A 16571-nucleotide genomic window follows, 5' to 3' on the forward strand; every position below is an offset into this window, starting at 1 on the left:
CTCTTTTCCAAGGTGAAAAAGTCCCAGCCTCATTCATCTCTCCTCATATGGTTGCTCTTTTCCAATTCCAATATACCTTTTTAGAGACGGGGCGACCACATCCGCACGCAGTATTCAAGATGTGGGCATACCATGGACTTATATAGAAGCAATAGGATATTTCCTATTTTATTATCTATCCCTTTCTTAAGGATTCCCAACATTCTGTTCGCTTTTTTGACTGCTGCTGCACATTGTGGATAGTTCTCTGAAAACATCCATTCAATGACTCCAAGATCTCTTTCTTGAGTGGTAACAGCTAATTGAGACCATCATTTTGTATGTATAGTTGGGATTATGTTTTCCAATGTGCACTACTTTGCATTTAACAACATTGAATTTTGTCTGCCATCTTTGATGCCCAGTCACCCAGTTTTGTGAGATCCCTTTGTAGCTCTTCACAGTCTGCTTTGGATGTAACTATCTTGAATAGTTTTGTTATCATCTGCAAATTTTGCCACTTCACTGTTTACCCCTTTTCCAGATCATTTATGACTATGTTGAACAGCACTTGTCCAGACCCCTGAGGGACACCACTATTTACCTCTCTCCATTCTGAATACTGACCATTTATTCCTACCCTTTTATTTCCTATCTTTAAACCAGTTACTGATCCACGAGAGGACCTTCCCTCTTATCCCATGACATCTTATTTTGCTTAAGAGCCTTTGGTGAGGGACCTTGTCAATGGCTTTTTGAAAGTCTAAGTACATTCTATCCACTGGATCACCCTTGTCCACATGCTTGTTGACTCCCTCAAAGAATTCTAGTAGATTGGTGAGGCATGATTTCCCCTTTACAAAAGCCACGTTGACTCTTCCCCAAGAAATAGTGTTCATCTATGTATCTGATGAAGTTCTTTACTGTAGTTTCAACCAAATTGCCTGGTACTGAAGTTAGGCTTACCAGCCTGTAATTGCTGGGAATCTCTCTGGAGCCTTTTTTTTAAAAAATTGGCATCCCATTAGCTATCCTCTGGTCATTTTCACTGAAGAGCAGAGCCTGGGGTTCAGGCTCCCAGTTAACACCCCCTGGTCGCTGGAAGGGGAGGGGGACAGACAGGAGCAGAGAGGAGGCAGGAAAGGTTTGGGATGTGGTTTGAGGAGGAGGTTGCTGCCCAACAGAGGCATTAGAGATGGTGCCCGGTGCAGAGCAGCAAGGGAGGACCCTGGGGAAGAGGGACACGAGAACCAGGTTTCCTCACAGGCAGAGCTATGAAGGCCAAAGCGCAGGCTGTACTGGGGATAGCGAGCAGCAGGAGGGGCTCAGGGATGGCAGAGCAGGTGGCTGAGGGGGCCAGCTGGAAGGAGCAGCAGGTGGGGATGGGGAGACGGCACACAGATGGTTTGGGCCAGTGATGGGGACAGACACATACAATATGGCCAGAGCAGAAAAGAGCAGGGGGGCATTGGAGTAAGGAGGAGTGGACATGATGGGGGTGACTAAGGGAAGTGAAGGAGGAGGGGGATCAGCAGGGACTACCATGGGCTCAGCACTTGTGGTTTGGTGCCAGGATTCCTTTCCAAGGGAAGCTGCAGCAGCACTGAAAGGAGGGAGGGGACAGGCAGGTTCCAAGGAGACAAAGAGGTCACAGAATACTGGCTCATGGCGCAGGGTGGCAAAGCAGACGGGAAGGTTACAGGCTCCACAGAGGGAGGAGACCTCAGTCATTCAGCTCCCGGGATAGGACCCAATATTCACGTGCTCAGAGTGTACGGTCCACACAGGCCAAAGGTGAGGGATAGCTGCTGCAACTGGAGGGCTATGCACTCAGGAGAGGTTACACCCTAGGAGCAGCAATTAAAAGCATGATCAACTGAGCAGAGAGGGCATTACAGACAAGGGAGTGCTTAAGAGGCCGGATTCATATAGGGATGAGGGCTGATCTGGGGCAGAGATAAGGGGAGATGGAGGCCTGTGAAAAGGAATGGGGCCTAGTAAGACCACATGCAGTACAAAAGGAACAAAGGCAGGGCAGGGAGGTGATCCCAGGGAATGCGCTCCTGGAGGGAGTTAAGATTATGGGCTATTGAGGTATGGACGATTTTACTGGAATCGATTGTGTGAGTATACTACACGTGACATGGCTAATACAGGGCTCTGAAGAACTGCCTACAGAAAACAAATTAGCAACATACTGAACCTTTCTTTCCCTAAAATCTGACTAGACTAATTTAAACACATGTTAATGTCACATCTGCAAATCCTAGTCTAGACACTGCCTAGATTACCCTGGTAAAAAGGCCTAGGTTACAAATTAAATCATTCATTGCATCACAGAAGTCCCCAGTTCAGATCAGGGCCCCATTGTATGAGAGAGTCCCCACCCCAGAGAGTTTACAATCTAAACAGACAAGCCAAAGGAAGTATTATCCCCATTTTACAGATGGGTAGACTGAGGCACAGATACTAAGTGACTTGTCCCGGGTCACTCAGGGAATCTGAAATTAGAACTTGCATTTGCCAGTGCAGTCGTTAAACCCTCACACAACGCTTCCTTCTTCCACTGTTGATTTTCTACTAGTGCTCTACTTGGGACCAGACCAGTCGGTTTTATTCTCAGGTAGTCATGCACTCTATGGTATCTCTAGTCCAGCACTGTACAATTCCAGGCCAGCATTACCATCTCCATTTTACTGGTAGGTAAACTGAGGTGCAGGGAAGGGAAGTGACTCACACAGCAAGCTTTCAGCAGAACCCAGCTGGCAAGCACTTTGGTAAAGTATGAGGCACAGAGAGGCCAGCAGGAGTTACATGTGATCGGAGCAGATCTGATCAGGATTTGTACAGCGCCAGTAAACAGAGTCTCACCACTTCCAGGTGACCTTGCAGAAGGAAACCACACACTAAGAACGCTCCGGGTCAGTGACTGGGGGCGGGCATTGGCCCAGCAATGGTGGTACCAGGAAGGGACAATTTTAGCTAGGAAACAGCACTAGGTACCTTGATGCAAGGCCACACACAGAAGCAAAGCACAGCCGCCCCACAGCCCTGCATGACTTCTGTCTGAGACCGGGGATGGAGGGGGAAGAGAACAAGGCCATGAGTTGCTCCCCTGTTCCCAGAATTCAGGCGGGGCAGGGAGGAGGGGGAGGGGAGGAAGCCAGGCAGCCTTTTGCGGAAGCTGAGCGGTTGTTGTGCACAGAGCCCGGCCTGCAGGCAGGCGAGGGGAAGGCAAACATGCTGCAGGGCTGTGCAACAAGCAGCTGTTGCTGGGGTGGGGGTGGGGGTGGGGGGGCGGATTTTATGTTTGTTTAGCCTAATCCTCTGACCCATCGGCTGCTACACCTCCTGAACCTGGGACCGTTGTGCAATGCTGGCTGGGGGCCTGCACTGGGCTGCGGCACAGAGACGCAGCTGGGTGTGGTTAGCAGGTTACCACACCCCGCAGCAGCCCAGCCCTGCTAATCCCAGGCTGAGAGGGGAGGGCGGGAGCATGGGGCCCAGGCAGGTGCTCTCCTGGGGACGGTTTCTTTTGGCTCCAGAGCCACAGAAAATCTGCCCTTTTTTGGGGTCCCAAAAAGACAGCTGGGGAGGAGCTGGAGGGGAGAAAGCAGCCCGGGCTCACTGCTGACAGCTGGAGAGGGGGTGGGGAGGATGGTACAGTGGACACAGACCCAGGGCTGGCAGGATAAGCAGCAGCTCACATGGCGTCTGCCTGACAGACCCCAAAGCCTAACCTAGTGTGGCTGCAGAAGCAGAGAGGGGCGCTCACCCCCGGTGCAGGGCCTGGGGTTGAGTGGGAAGCAACAGAGGGGAAGCCCCCAGTTTATACCTATAAGAAGCAGGAGACTAAGCCCACTTGGCCCAATCGGATCAGAGCAGCTGCCCTCCCTCCCCCAGCCCCACTGACTCTGACCAGAGGAAGGGGCAGCCTCCAGCCCACCAGGTGTCAAATCCCTCCCTGAGCCGGCAGCATGTGCCCTGAAGCACAAGAGTTGGGAAGAGGCCAGGTTGAAGTGAGCGGAGCCCTAGTGAGAGGTCCTCAGTGAAGAGCCTAGGAGACCCTACATCATCATACAGCACGGCTGGCAGAGTACACATCCCCATGCAAGACCCAGCTCCTTGGCCCCATTGCCAAGACAGCCAGAAAGGGGTTAACCACGAAGCAGACACCTCTCCGCAGCAGACTGAGGGGAGGCCACCATATCCTTCCTCACGCCCCCAGCCACGGCAACTTGGTGGGCTCGGGCTGGCACGGCCTAGACTTGAATGACCCCTCTGTCCCTTTTCTAATCCCCTGGGTCTTTCGCTCCTGGATCAAACGACTCCAGAAACCCAGCTGAGGCCACTATGTTGGGCTGAGATCTCACACCAACATGGGTGGATTTTGGAGATGACCCGAACTGCAAGGCTGGGATCTAGGTCACGGTCACACACACACACACACACACACCCCTCTGTTCAAAGAGTCAGATCCTCTGAGAGCCTGGCCCCAATATTCCACCGAGGCAACGAAACCAGCTGGACTGGTACACCCAGGCCTGCCCAAGAGTGGCACTGGGACCTCTACTGCCCCCTGCTGCCCAGCAGGAAGCACCTCTTCACCCCATGCCAAAGCTCCTGCAGCACGAAGTGCTTTGTTTCAAAGGGGCAGGCACGGTGGCAAGAGCCAGAGCGCAGCCTCCCTGCTGGGGCTCCCCTTCGCCAAGGACATCTGCGAGCCCCACGGGGGCCTGCTGCAAGGTCTCAATGTCACACAGGCTGCATACGCCTATAAACGGCTCCGAAAGAGGCTGGCAAAGACCCTGGAGTAGTCCGTTGCTGACAGGCCCAGAGACAGTCAGGGGTGTGCAGCATAGGAATCATGTACACTTGGTACCGGGGACAGAGTTTGGCCTCCTTTCAGAAAGGCGTCACAGGGTTGGGACATTAATCATTGTTATTTACTCTTGTTGCAGACGCACCTAGAAACTCCCAGCTAAGATCAGGGCCCCATTGTGCAGAACACTGCATCTGCTTGCAGTGTATGAGACGTCCCCACCCCATAGAGCTTCAGTCCATACAGACAGGGCACGGGAGGAGAAACTGAGGCACAGAGAGGTGACGTTACTTGCCTAAAGTCACCCAGCAGGCAGAGCTGGGGTAAGAACCCATGTCTTCTGAATCTCCGCCATATCCCCTAGCCACTGGGCCACACCAGCTCTTGGTTCAGAGGAAAGTTTGCTTTGGAAAGTGAATCTTTTATACTGCTTCCTGCTTCTGACCAGGCTCCAAGAGCTGCTGTCTTGGGAGCAGAAGCATTTCCAAGCCCAGCCAAACACCAAGCAGCAGAAACTAACACTATGGGACCCTCTCGCCTACTGGGTTTGGAAGTTAGCAGGCCTGGTTCTGCCAAGTACTCGCTCTGCAGCCTGGGACAAGTTTCTTCCCCTCATTGTGCCTCAGTTTCCTCATCTGTAACATGGGAATAGTCATGTTTTGGAATGTGCTTTGCGATCCCAAAATGAAGGCAGGCAAAGTTCATGAACAGAGAAGTTCATGGAGTTTATTTATCCCCCTCAGGTTTGAATTGGGTTCAGTCTGGGTGTGAAGCGATGTGGCAGGAACATTTGGACTCCAACCAATCCACCCCACCTTCCCCCGTTCTGGAGCTAGGTGGCCTTTGCCCAGTGCCTCAGTACACAGGGCACAGGCACAGTCACGCCATCCAGTGCTGGACAGTTACCAAGTCCTGTGGGTTTCATTTGATGGCAGGAGGAAAAATACACCAGGCCAAACCTGGGGTTAATGCTCACCGCTCTGCAAAGCGCCCTCCCACGAGCATTCCCTTGTTTCCAGCTACTGCCGGGGAAGGGACCATTCTGCTAGGGAACATCCGCCTACGCCTCAGGTACAGACAAAGCAGAGGTTACCCAGTCGTCTTTGAAATGTGACAGCTTGTCCATGGCGACCGTCCTTCTGCTCAGCGAGGCCTTGCCAAGACTACGGTTTGGGAGGCGTTATAGGTGTTTACCTTTACATCGCCTTGTCTACACATGCTGGCTAACACCTTTCCAATCCTAGCCTAGACAAGGCCTAAGGGCAAGTCTTTACCGCACATGTAACCCAGCTGATCCACAGCCAAGTTAGCCCAGCAATGGTGCGAGCCCCTCCAGAGCAAAGGCCCACCCACGTCCCATGGCCTCCCTGTTCCTGCACTCACCCACGTGAGTCTTGGGGCATGGACCATGGTGCTCTGTGCTGAGACACTCCAGGATTCTTTCCCAGGCAATTGTTGGAGACTTTGTCCATCCTCCGGGGAGGACTGTACCAGCACCCAAGTGATTTTTGCCTGTCTCCTTACTGCAAAGAGGGCAGGGTCCGGCCCAAGTTAAACTGGACCCAGGTTCTATCCCCCAGCTAGATCAGCAAACCGGGGCTTAAAGCATCGCCACACCCACGTCAAAGGTTTTCTACGTGGACTGTAGTGGAGGGAGAGGGTTTGACCTAAAATCCAGGTTAAGTAGGATAATGAAGTATCAGAGGGGTAGCCGTGTTTGCCGCTTTTACAGATCCAAACTAAGAGTCCTACACGGACGCATCTGAAGAAGTGGGTATTCACCCACGAAAGCTTATGCTCCAGTACGTCTGTTAGTCTACAAGGTGACACAGGACTCTTTGCCGCTTTTATGGTAATGAAGACATCCCTAAGAAACCAAGCAGCACCTGTGCTGAAGCTTAAGCTCAACCTAATTTCTTTCTGGAGTGCCAGTCTATTGGAGAGTGGGAATGGTGGGCAGAGACCAACTGTCCTGCAGAGCGATGTCCTACAGCCACAGCTCAGAGACAGAGCCTCGACTAGAGCTGGGTCAGGATTTGCCACAGAACACGGACAAAGAAATGGGAAAGTTTTCATTTCGTTCAGGGGATTTGCCAACAAATCAAAATGTTCACAACACGTCTAAGTTTCCCTTTCCATTTGGGGCCTGTCCTCCCCTCCCCCGCAGAGGAAAACCCCCCATGCTGCTAAGAATGAATGAGAGGGCAATTCAGCAGTATTGAAGCCACTCTGCTCTCCAGGACCCCAAGAACTTCTTCTCATATCTAAGGAGACAGAATATCTCCAGCAGGACCTGCCAGCTCCTCATCTGATTTGCCTTCAAATGGTTACACCTCTCTAACCTGAGCATTCTGCATTACAGTGTTGGTAAAACTTAGACTGAGTTCTTCGGGGGAAAGGGACTGTCTTTTGTTCCATATCCATGACTGGGGCTCCTAGGCACTACAGAAAACCAAAAATAATAATATTAGTCTAGTAAACCCAACCAATATCAGTGCCTCATTGTGCTAGGTGCTGTACAAACCTAGCAACAGGCAGTCCCTGCCTCAAAGAGCTGACAATCCCAATACTCAGACACTACAGTGATGAACGCAGCACAAAAGCCTATACAGAACAGAATCTAAAAGACGACAAGACAGAACGGGAGAAAGGGATACAACCACAAGCAGAAGACGGGGACCAGAGGCACGACGAGATTAAGTGATTTACCCAAGATCACACCAGAGCTATGTATTTATATATCAGTCTGTCTCCAAAACAGATTTTTAAAAAGGAGGCACCATTTCGGGGTGACATAGCAAAAAAGCACATGCAACCACTGCTGGGTTGCACCGAACTAATGGCCAGGACCCTGGTCCTGCAGACAAGACTGATGCACAGGGACTGGGGAGTTCAAATATATTTGCCTCAATTTAAAATAAAATGGGAGCATGCGCCAGCTAGGAATGGCTGGAAGGAGCAGGGAATCCCCGAGAACGAGACAGGGCAGCACAGAGAGAAAACCCAGTCGCAGAGCCCCATTCTCCTTTGGTGATCTCTGGCAAAGCCAAGGTGCTCCCTTCGCTCCAGCCCCAGTCAGCACGCACTGGGCCCTACGGACGCACACTGGTACGTCTCAACAAGAGCCCTTTTGTTGAGGGGCTGAGGCTAATTCCATTCAGCTCCCTTTAAAAAAGAAAAAAAAGACCCGGAGCAAGCAGGGCAGCAGGCTTAGAGCAGAGATCGGATTTCCCAGGACGGCATGTTCTATGTCACCCTGCATGCCAGCAAGGGATCCCGAGGTTGTGAACTCCAGCCCACACCGACAAGGACACACTGTGGGGAGCCGGAGAGCAGTGTCCGAGGTGGGCTGCTCCAGCCGGTGAAGGGCAATGCTGCAAAGAGAATCGAGGCTCATGTGGGGAGCCTAGGGGGACCAAACAGCAAATGTGAAGAATCAGGACAGGGGGTGGGGGGGGGGGGGGGGTAATAGGAGCCTATATAAGAAAAGACCCAAAAATCGGGACATCTGGTCACCCTAGGGGAGCCCGATGGGAGGAAAGGGCCAACAAGCTTAAAAGAAACAGCTGGAAATCCCTAGGTCTCCCATGGAGGCTGCACTGGCGAAGACCAGCCGTCTTTGGTCAAGGACTGTCAGGTAGAACATAGCATCACATGGGTCAGACACAAGCTTCCTGTTTGTTCACTTTGGCCATGGCCTGGGACCCATGCCAGATTACCTCCTCCAGGAGGAGGCAGTTTGGATTTGGCCTGCACCGGGGAGTTTTGCACCTGTTTTAAACCTGCATAAGCCACACCAGAGCAAGACCTATATATCACCAATGCAGTGTTTTCACTAAGGGTTTGACCTGCAGCAGTTACATTGGTGCAAAAATCCATAGCACAGGCAAGCTTTAAATGACCCAAGCTTAAGGCATGGCATGTAGAGACTCCCAGGAGCCACAGGTTCTAGACCAGGGGTGGCAAACTACGGCCCGCGGGCTGGATCCAGCCCGTCAGGGCTTTGGATCTGGCCCGCAGGATTGCCCCCCATGGTGCCGCAGGCCCCGTGCCGCTCTCAGAAGCGGCCAGCACCACGTCCCTGCAGCTCCCGGGGGGAAGGGGAGGGCAGAGGGCTCTGTGCATTGCCCTTGCCTCCAGGCACCGCCCCCCCGCAGCTCCCATTGGCCGGGAACGGGGAACCGCGGCCAATGGGAGCCTTGTGCCGCCTCCCCGGGGCCACGCAGGGTCGTGGTTCTGGGCGCTTCCCGGAGCGGCACGGCATGGGGCCAGTGCAGGCATACAGGGAGCCTGCCCTGGCCCCGGTGCGTGCCGCTGCCACCCTGGAGCCGCTTTAGGTAAGAGGCGCCAGGCCGGAGCCCGAACCCCTCCTGCATCCCACCCCTCAACTCCCTGCCCTAAGCCCCCTGCCACACCTGTCCTGCACCCCAACCTCCTGCCCTGAACTCCCTCCTGCAGTCTGCACCCCTTCCTTGAGTCCCCTCATATACCCTGCACCCCTCCTCTGCCCCAATCCCCTGCCCTGAGCCCATTCCTGCACACCACACCCTCTCCCACACCCCACACTCCCTCCCGCACCCCAACCCCCTGCATACAATTTCCCCACCCAGATGTGGCCCTCGGCCCAAATAGTTTGCCCACCCCATTCTAGTCCCAAGCAGCGGCTGCACTACAGCGAGGTACAAAGCAATTCTTGGACATAACGAGCGTGACATTCTTTAGGAAGACGTGGCAACGTTTCTGGTGCCATGGTACGTAGCAGGTATAGCTTGACATCCACAGATTGCAAAGGAGCCATGCAGAGAAGGAGTTAAAAAAAAATGCAAGCTCAGGATCTCAGTTCCTAAAGCCTACAGAGGCTGGGCGTGTCCCAGAAGGCATACCTCAGAGGAAGAATTATAGTCCAGATGTTGTAGCAAATATCAGCTCCAGTTCATGCAGCCACAGATCCAGATGGCTAGGAGGTACCTGCCTTGGGAGGAGTAGCCAGAAGCTCAGCAAAGGTTCTCATCCCAGCTTCCCTCTCCTGCCTACATGAGGCTAGGCAAGACTGCGTCTAGCCATCTAATTCTTAAACAAGTAGTTCAGCCTTGAGAGTGGTCCCATTTGGGATGATCGCCTTAATTTAAATCCATTCACGCCAATGACAACTTCCACGTGCATTTACACGAGCCAGGAACGAATCCATGGGTATGGGGCTTGGGCACAGGATTTATCTGCTGCAAGCATGTGCCAGATAAAGCATGTCCCCAGCCCCTGGCAGCACAGATTGAGAGGGAGCACTGCTTGTTGGAACGTGTAGTCTCCAGAGTTTGCAATGCTACTGATGAGACCTGGGAAAATTGGGCTTATGCCCTTGTTTTGCGTCTTTAGAACGGAGAAGGGTAGATATTAGACATTCAGGTCTTGTCTATCCCAGGAAGCCTCTGTGATGGAGAAACACAAAAACAGTCCCATCACAAGAGTCCACAACGTGAAAGTTGAGCAACAGAGAGGAAGAGACTGAGCAATGTTGAAATCTCAGGATTTTTGGTTGTTGGTTTCTTTTTACTACCTGTTTAACTCCAATGCCTAACACACGTGTGGAAGAAAAGATTCAGCTCCTCTGAACTCAAACTAGTCATCGCCAAGCCAACTATTCCCCTCCCCCGCCATGAGTCCTCCAGAAAAGCTAGGAGAACCTAGATTTGACAGCCTCAATATTCCAAACATTTTTAAATATTAGAATATACATACCTGTCACAATTCAGAGCAACTACATCTGTGCCCCCCCTTCATGATCCCTTGAGGGCACCCACTCTAGGTTCCTGGCCCCCCAGGCATCACCTCTCTTAGGCAGAGAAGTATGTCTCTCCCCTCCGGACTGGAGTTTTTCCAGGTTGCACAGTTCCCTGCCTACACTGTGTTATTCCCAGCAAGCCAAACTGCCTAATCAGGCCAGCGTCCGCACTTTGCTTTCTCTGCAGAGGCTATGAACAGTGTAATTGCCCTCGGTTATGTGTTACTATACAGCTCTTTCTAACTGAGCACGTTTATTCTTAAGGTGAAAGCATTACAGAGATAATATATTAAAAACAGTAAAAGAATCTACATTCATGTTAACTCTAACATGGGTCCTTCAAACCCCACCAAGGAGTTTGCCCTGCGGTTACAAGTTCAGAATGGTTTTAGCTCAGAACTAGCACTCCCATGAATCTTTCCTTCATACAGCTTTGGCCTTCGATCTTCAGATTCCAGGGCCAGGTAATCAACAGGCAGTGGACCCCTCCTCAGGAATTAGCTTCAAAAGATGTGAAAATTCACATTCGCTTCTCCTCCCACTAGAGATTCCCAGGCAAACCACTTGACACTGTCCAAAAGTCCATTCTTGTCTGGCCCATAGCTCAGTATAGTCCTTTGATGTTCGTAACGCTTCCCAGGGCTCACATCCCATCTGCCCCCTCAAGAGGTTACATACAATTCCAGCCCACATTCATACATCAACTCTGTATTTAATATACTGGACTTCACAGATACTTTAATTTAATTCAGTACGGTTTTTCAAGGACATTTCGCTCTCTGTCACAGTACCTTTTAGGACTTCTTCAGAGAGAGAGAGAGATTAAAAAAGGGCACCCAATCTATCTTTGAAGAAAACCTCTGAAAAACCCAGGGAGCTGGAATTGGCTCTATTTCTATTAACTGAGAGGCTTTCCTTGGGTTTCTGTCACTGGGGGAAATGACTGGGCAGCCCTGCTAAATGAGGCCCCATTACTTGTATCTGAGCAGCACCCAACTGCCCCCCAATCCACTGTACAGACACAGTGAGAGACAGTTTTGCCCCAAAAGCACAGAGAGGGAAGGTGACTTGCCCAAGGCCACACCGCAGGTCAGTGGCAGATTTGGTAATAGAACCCAGGTCAAGTTCTAGTCCACTACCCCAACCACTAGACCATACTATCTCCCAAATGAGCCCTTTCACAGATAGGAACATTGTCAAGGTAAATAAAACCGGGCACTCATTTTAAAGCTAACCTAGCTCCACAAAACACTAAATTAAAAGCCTCAGTTCCACCCTGTTTGCCAATGGCATTCCGGGAATTAGAATCAAATTCCTATGGAGGGTATTTCATTAAGCAAGCCACATCCTCTTGCAACCACGCTTCATAACGCTTAGAAGTCAGAGAGCTAGACTCTGAGTCTCTGCAGCTGACAGTGAAAACTAATAAATGTATCTTTAGAGAGTGGGATTCAGAATGCAGGAGGCCAGTACCCACCAACCAGACTGGGAGACACATGTCCACTCCAGCATAGCAGCTGGAAGGATGCTTGACAGTCATATTGGGGGAAACAGACAGTGTAAAACATGGAAGGATTAGAGTAGAAAAAGAATGGATAAGACACCTGACCAGATTGGCATGACCAAGGAAAGGAGGAGGGTTAAACCAACGGAGGTTACAGGAGACTGTGCCACTGGGAAATGTCCAGGCAGATAACATGACTGGAGAGCAGTTCATCTGTAACCATCCTAGCACAGCTCCACTGACAGTAGCAACTGTGGGAACACTAGTATAGACCAGCCACCTCCTTGCTACCAGCACAGCACCTATCGCTGTCTAGAGCAGATTCGTCAAGGATTGGAGAGAACCAGGGCAGTGACAACCTCACATGAGTGTGAAAGGCAAGTAACTGAGGGGAGGGGATCAGCAGAGGTTTTACAACCTTGGCTTTTGTTGACTCCCGTTAAACTTCTATGCCCAATTAACATTCTAGAGAAAAAGTATTTGTGAAGATTAAACATCCCCAGTCTGTTCAACGAAGGTAGAATAAAACTCCTCTCTGAGATCTCCCAACAAGTCCTCCAGCAAACCCAGGGAAGCCAGCCTTAATTTTCCTGATATCCGTACAGGTAAAAATAAAATGAACAGGATTTAAAAGGCATACAGCTTGCTGACCTTCTTCCATCAAAAAAGCTGCAAAAAAAACCCAAACAAAAAAAAAACCACAACAACAAAAAGGCATGAGCGCAATATTTTATTTTTGTCATAATCATTTACAAGTCACCTTTTAATTAACCAAACAAATACAGAGCTATACACCAAGAGCCAACTAGGCACAGAAATGTACCTGTTCCAGTCAAACCAGGGAATCTGGGTCACTGAAACTGGGCCTCTGGTAACATCCATCTAAACCCTAGTAGCAAGTCCCTCATTCAGATCCCAGGATGCTACAGTGGATTGTCTTCAGAGATGTATATGTGAATTACAAAGGGTGGGATGACAGGTGTGACTGGGCTTGGGCGACTGGTACAAACAGAACACACATCCATAGTGATCACAAAAAGACGCCATCAAGTATCCGATATACTAGCAAGCAGGTCAGCACTCCGGATTCCAGTTTTATGCTCTTCGGTGATTAAGACTACTCTGTATATATTTTTCTTTGGTTCCTGTTTACACTAGTTCCACCTGTCCCTAACTGGGAGCTGAAGCACTGTGGACCAAAAGGACAGCAGAAGTCTGAGACTCTGTGCAACCTAAAGCAAAATCACAATCTCTCTGCCTGCACTTACTTATACAGCTGTGGTGAAGCACCCAGACAAAAACAGTACCAAAAGGTGATCCTCAGCACCCCCTGCAGTGTTACCATCCACAGGGACCTGAGGCACATGGAGACTGACTTGCCCAAGGTCACACAGAGAGTCAGTGGCAGAGCTGGGAATGGACCCGAGATCTCCTGAATCCCAGCGCAGGGCTCTACTCCTCTGTGAAATGGAGATAATGATATTTGCTCTCCTTTCTACAATGCTTTGTGATACAGATTGCTCTGTAAATGCCTCCAGCTTCTCTGCTGAAATGGTGCTTTAGGAACTCTGCAATGCGAGATTCATCAGGGAATCACTACAGGAGATCCTTACACTTCTAAAATCACGGGCTGAGAAAATAACTCTACTGTCCAGGAGCAGAAGTTCGTGAGATCGTAAAGGCTGCATCAGGAGTTTAGACTTCTCTTTCAACACACTGTCAGAACTAGGATGGAACACCAATGATCATCTTCAGATGCAAGGGTCGAGAACAGGCACCATGCTCTTCTTCTGAGGTAGAAGGCTTCCCACCTCTGATCCCATTCAAATCTTCTGTGTACAAACTCCCTCTCCCCACCCAGGTGATGGAAGAATTCCAAGAAGTTAACCCTAAAACTAAAGTTTCAGCACTGTCTATAATGTGCTTACACAACAACACACTAATTAAATTAAGTTGCCCAATCAGCCCCCTGGCAAGAAGGTAACAATTATCCCTATTTTATGGATAGAGCAACTGTGGTACAGAGAGGATATGTGACTTGCTCCCAGCTCTCAGTCCAGCCACTGGACCACACTTCTAGTTAAGAAGGTCTGAATTCACATGGACCCCAGCTGTAGAACTATACAACATTGCAAGTACTGGCACACACATGGCTGTATGAGTCTCCAGTTTTCTGAATTTCAGGGTGTGGAACAAAGACTGTAAATCAAGGCTTCCAAAAGTGACAAGTGATTTTGGGTGCCCAGCTGGAAGGGGACTGATTTTCAGAGGGCAGGTGGCTCAGCATTTTCCAAGAGTCTCAAGTTGGTGACCCAAAAACCACTGGTCACTTTTGAAAATCTGGACCTAAGCTATTCAGAACATGGACCAGGCACTGATTGGCAGCATGAAAACATAATATGTTCTCTACTAATATGTCTCAGTAGTTTTCCCACCAGTGTTTAGCCAAGAGAGACATGCCTAGAGTCCACATTTATTCATACATGCATGTCATTTTTTTCCTTCATTTTTCAGCTGAGGTCCTTTAAACGGCTATCCCCAGGCCTCAATTCAGATGATGCAGACAGCCAGCTCTCTGAAAGATATACCATTGAGATGCACCTGTTCCATATGCACCACTCTCCCTCACCTGAGCTTGGCTCCAGCTCCAAAGCCAGGGCACCTGGCTTTGCCAGCATCTCTGCCACACTCTGCAAGGACCCAGCCTGAAAGCTAACTCATGCAATAGCCATCTACACCAAGAGGGCAAGTGGCAACTACCCTGTGCCCCTGAAATTCTGTGCCCAGACATCCTAGCCAGATTGACTCGCGCCAGGCCACTTGCCCAGATCAATAAGAGACACACGCACACGCTTTACTGCATTGCACTCCAAAAGCAAACAATTGTCAGACACATAGGTGTCTAGCAGTCACTGCTACACGCTCAGGAAGCTGTTAAACCACGCGACGCACGGTTAATCTGTCTCCTAAATCTGCAGCTCAAACGATGGGAGGGCAGGGAACGTGGCAGGGGCACCCCCCCACACACACACACACTGAACCCCAGATCACCCTGGGGGCAGAGGGAGACTCTACCGTGCAGGGCAGGCCCAGCAATGTCACTGACTGCAAGGAAAGATCTCACTCGGCACCAAGGGAGCTTCCACTCCTTCTGCCCTGCTTCTGGAATGACTTTCCAACCAGCGCAACCTACTTCTCCCTCCTTCCCTCCCAAGCGGTGCACTGCCCCTTTAAGAGGCCAGGCAAGATGGAGCCCTTGCCTTGTCCACTGCATTAAAAAAAAAAATCCCCAAACCTGACCCCCTTCACAGCGCCCCGATCCGCAGCGCGGGGCAGCAGAGGCTCCCGTGCCCTGGCTGGGTGTGCACAGCCCTCCCCCGCCCCCCAGGGGACACTGAGGCTTGCAAGCAGGCCCCACTCCCGCTGATCTGCAAGAAAGAGGCTGTTTCTTAAGGTGGATCCTCCCCCTCCACCCTGTGACCACATGGGGGCAGGGGGGGGGGACCACAGACAAAATGAAAGGGACTTACTTTCTCTTTCTGCTCCTCGGAGTGCATCTCCTCCTGCTCCCCCTGGGCTCGCTCACGGGGGGGGGGGGGTCCTCCCTCTGCCTCCCCCTGGGCTCGGGCAGGCACGGGGCGAGCTCTGGGTGCTTAGCTGTGCTGGAGGGAGGGGAGGGTGGAGTCGGTGGGTGGAGGAGGCTCTGGGCTTCTTAGAAAGGCTCTGCTCCCACCCAGCCTTCCTCCTCTTCCCCCTCTCCTCTTCCTCGCCTTGGGTTTGCTGATGGCAGGGGCGGGGGTGGGGGGTAATGTTGTGTTTTCCCCCCTCTCTCTCTTTTCGTTTTCACCAGCTGCCTGTCCCTGACCCCACCCAGCGGCTCCACCCCATCCACTGCTACATGCCCTGTCAATCACCAGCCCCTTTAAAGCTGCAATGCACAACTTGGGCTCCCTCCTGGGCTCATTTGGCCGCCCCCACGGCCAGTGCCCAGCGCTGTCCGCATAGGCTGCAGGACCCTTCCGAGGAGGGTAGAAGGAGCCCCCCCCTTCCCCTGATCGCCTCTGTAGGGGGTGATTCCTTGGGGTGGGGGAGCTGCATGGATGGAGCTGCTACTCCCTGCCTGACTCCACCTACCTCCTGTGCATAAGACGGACTGAGCGGCTCGGCGACACCCTAGCAGCTAGTTCTCCTTGCTCGGCCCCTTTCAGTTTCATCGGGCTGGAGAACGCCGCTCCCACTGAATTTGGGGGGGGGTGGGTGTGTCCCCAAGGCTACACCCTCCTCCTGCCCCCACACCCATTTCTGAGTCCAGAGACTTTCCACCGCTGAGCCTAGATCAGGACAATGAACTCTGCTCCCACGCCCTTTGGGGAACAGGGTGTCCAAGGAGGGGCGTCTCCCCCAACCCCCCGAGATCTGGGTCGTTAGAGCTCACTTTTCGAGGGGGGAGGGGGCATGTGCAATGGAGCAAAGCCCGGGCTGGGTGT

General features: G+C 51.6%; 1 protein-coding gene across 2 annotated transcripts in view; it reads right to left on the reverse strand.

Moving 5' to 3' along the window:
* KLF8 (KLF transcription factor 8) overlaps positions 1-16318 on the reverse strand; it is a 93034-nt gene extending 76716 nt beyond the window's left edge. The window contains exons 1-2 of one of the 2 annotated variants that reach the window (XM_073360691.2): positions 16219-16318; positions 15615-15746 (exon numbers count right to left, since the gene is read on the reverse strand). In XM_073360691.2, coding sequence (XP_073216792.1) covers positions 15615-15641 — 27 coding nt within the window. In that variant the 5' untranslated portion in view covers positions 15642-15746; positions 16219-16318. Of the gene's footprint in view, positions 1-15614; positions 16158-16218 lie in introns of those variants that run through there. The other variant, XM_073360690.2, reaches the window with a different exon arrangement.
* Positions 16319-16571: the final 253 nt, after the last annotated feature.

The sequence above is a fragment of the Lepidochelys kempii genome, chromosome 9 (assembly GCF_965140285.1).
Source record: "Lepidochelys kempii isolate rLepKem1 chromosome 9, rLepKem1.hap1, whole genome shotgun sequence".
NCBI classification, from domain to species: Eukaryota; Metazoa; Chordata; order Testudines; family Cheloniidae; genus Lepidochelys; species Lepidochelys kempii.